The 2,500-nt window shown below is 37.9% G+C and overlaps 1 protein-coding gene across 4 annotated transcripts in view; it reads right to left on the reverse strand.

Annotated features, from left to right (window-relative positions):
• The window catches only part of LOC117692972 (sal-like protein 1), a 41,848-nt gene that overhangs the window by 24,007 nt on the left and 15,341 nt on the right, over positions 1-2,500 (reverse strand). For all 4 annotated transcript variants that reach the window (XM_066079341.1, XM_034482687.2, XM_066079339.1 and 1 more), the window contains one exon: positions 1,203-2,276. In XM_066079341.1, the coding sequence (XP_065935413.1) occupies positions 1,203-2,276 (1,074 nt within the window). The remainder of the gene's footprint in view (positions 1-1,202; positions 2,277-2,500) is intronic.

Below are 2,500 nucleotides of genomic sequence, written 5' to 3' on the forward strand. Positions count from 1 at the left end.
TATCAAAGAGAGAAAAAAATCAATCAAAAATATGTCACTTAACACATTAGGACTCAATCCCAATCCTCATACTGAGCACTGGATCAGTGAATAGCATTCAAGTTCAAAACTTGAAAGTATGGGAATTTGTGTTTTGTTTTAAAGTTAGAAACTGAAAGTTCATTGGGTAATATGAGTGTGAATCAGCAGAATACAAGAAACAAAACTACTCTTCACAAATAAATCATCTCCATTATTAATTAATAATTTTGTTTTTAATAGCAAATTTTCACCAAAGTAATTTTTTAAAAAAGATTTAAAAATCAAATTCTAATGCCAAATTAAGTTTCGTGATCAAGTTCGTAATTGAAACTGAAAAGGGAATGAAGAAAAAGTATGTACAATTTCTACGATAAATCATGTGATTTTAGAATTAGACATACATTCCATCCGGTCATTTATCATATTTTTTCTTGACATTTGAATGTAATTTGTCTGGCAACACTGTACCTGTGTTTAAAGGAAGGGTGTTTAAAATTCATAAACGGAGCCCTATCCACCTGATACTGTGCATGAATCGACCTGCAACCCAGCAATGCATTTTGAAAATGGAATTAAAAGTTGGGTTGCAGACTCGTGCAATTATGACTTGCCGGGTAGAATTAATGATCCCGACAAAATAGCAATTTGTAAATGAAGGATATTAATATAAAATACATTAAACCAAAAAATGTCAGGGTTTTATCTGATGTATTTTGACAGAAAAATGATTAGAATGTTTAATATCATAGCTCAATTCATGTAAAAATTTGTTTGCTGTAAGTGGCGGTACCCAGTCACACAAACATATATCCCAGCCTGGATCCGAAACGAAACAAAAAACTATTTCTAGTTTGTAATGAAATAAAAAAAAAAGACTCTAATCCTGAAATCAATCTCCCTATGTTGTTCTCAATGTCAAATGCATTTGATTTTAAAAATTTATAACTTCATCACGTAATGAAGCACTCAGCAATCATTATTCTGTATTTAAACTCCTGATTACCAAAGCAGCACCGACATGTACAATTCAATAATCCCGCTTCACTTACCTCCACTGACCAATTTACAGCACAGGTACATTTTTACTGCATGGGTATATCTCTTCATTATATATTCACCACCTCTTGCCAAAAGATGTTACTAACATTTAAAAAGAAAAATTATAAATAACGATGACTTACATTTTGTCAGTTTGGCAAACTCTGAGGTGGGGGGTGGTACAGACGACAGCAAGTCTTTGCCAGTCAGTGGTAGAGATGAGGGAATGGTGGGTGCAATGGGAGCAGAAGACATCGCCGTGGTTACAGCAGGTTTCGTCTCGGTTTCCTCACTCTCTGGAGCTTCCAGAATTTTCTCCGACTTGTCCTCCTTGCTGCTCAAGTCCTGCACGATGTCCTCATCGGACTTGCTACTGCTCTGAGGTTTATGATTGTTGAGTTCCTGAGAAGATGATTGCGATTGCGATGGCAAAACGGGTGGCAAAAATGGCAAAGGAGACGAGTTGGGAGTGCCCCCCATGTTAACTTGAAGCTGAAGCTGCTGAATAAGCTGAAGTTGCAAAATTTGCTGCTGCTGTAAATTATAAAGTGTGGAGTGCAACAAAGCAATCTCTGCTGGTGCTAAATTGTTTTCTGCAAACTGTGCCACTGCTGCACGAGTGGCGTTCATTGGCTCCAATGTCACATTTGAGTTTGTTGGTAAAAACTGTGAAAATGGAAACATAAGAGGTTCCTGGAGGTTACGGGTTGTCTTTTCTTTACTGTCATCTGAACACTTTTCTCCATCCTTGCTGTCGGTGGTATTATTGTTTTCTTCGTCCTCCTCACTGTCTGCTGAAATATCCTGATTTGCTGCAGCAGCTGCGGCATTCATCATGGAGATTTTCATCAGGTCCTCATCTATCTCCTCATCGGCTATCTGCTGGTCCTCAGCATCCATCACCTCGTTCTCATCATCGTCAAAGTTATCCATGAAGTCTGAAGTTCCTTCACCGTCTGATCCCCCACAATTGTACTGGTCCTCAGGGTCAGAGTATCTGGGAATTTTGGCGGGAGGGTTCAAATCCTCGAAATCGTCGGCTTTGTTGCTTTCTGCGTTTTCACTGTCCTTGCCCTCGTACAACAACACAACTTTGCTTCCGCACACTTTTTTATGGGCTAAGAATTCTTCAAGTCCTAAGAACTCTTCTCGACATTTCCCACAGACGTGGGCATCTTCTGCAGATGGGGAATTGGAGACAGGGCTTGGTTCAGTATCTGTAACAAATGAAACCCAAAAGATTCTCATCAAAAGGTTATGTGAAATAAATATGCTATTCAAAACGAAGAACATTTTGCTATCTTCAAAGACAGCACAAGATAATTTTTACAAGTGGGATCAGAAACATTATCTCAATAGGTAACTGGGTATCATCTACATTTCAATTGCATATAAATATCAGATATATAAGCACTTAACATATTTCAGGGGTATTATATGA

The sequence above is a fragment of the Magallana gigas genome, chromosome 3, assembly GCF_963853765.1.
Source record: "Magallana gigas chromosome 3, xbMagGiga1.1, whole genome shotgun sequence".
Lineage (NCBI taxonomy): Eukaryota > Metazoa > Mollusca > Bivalvia > Ostreida > Ostreidae > Magallana > Magallana gigas.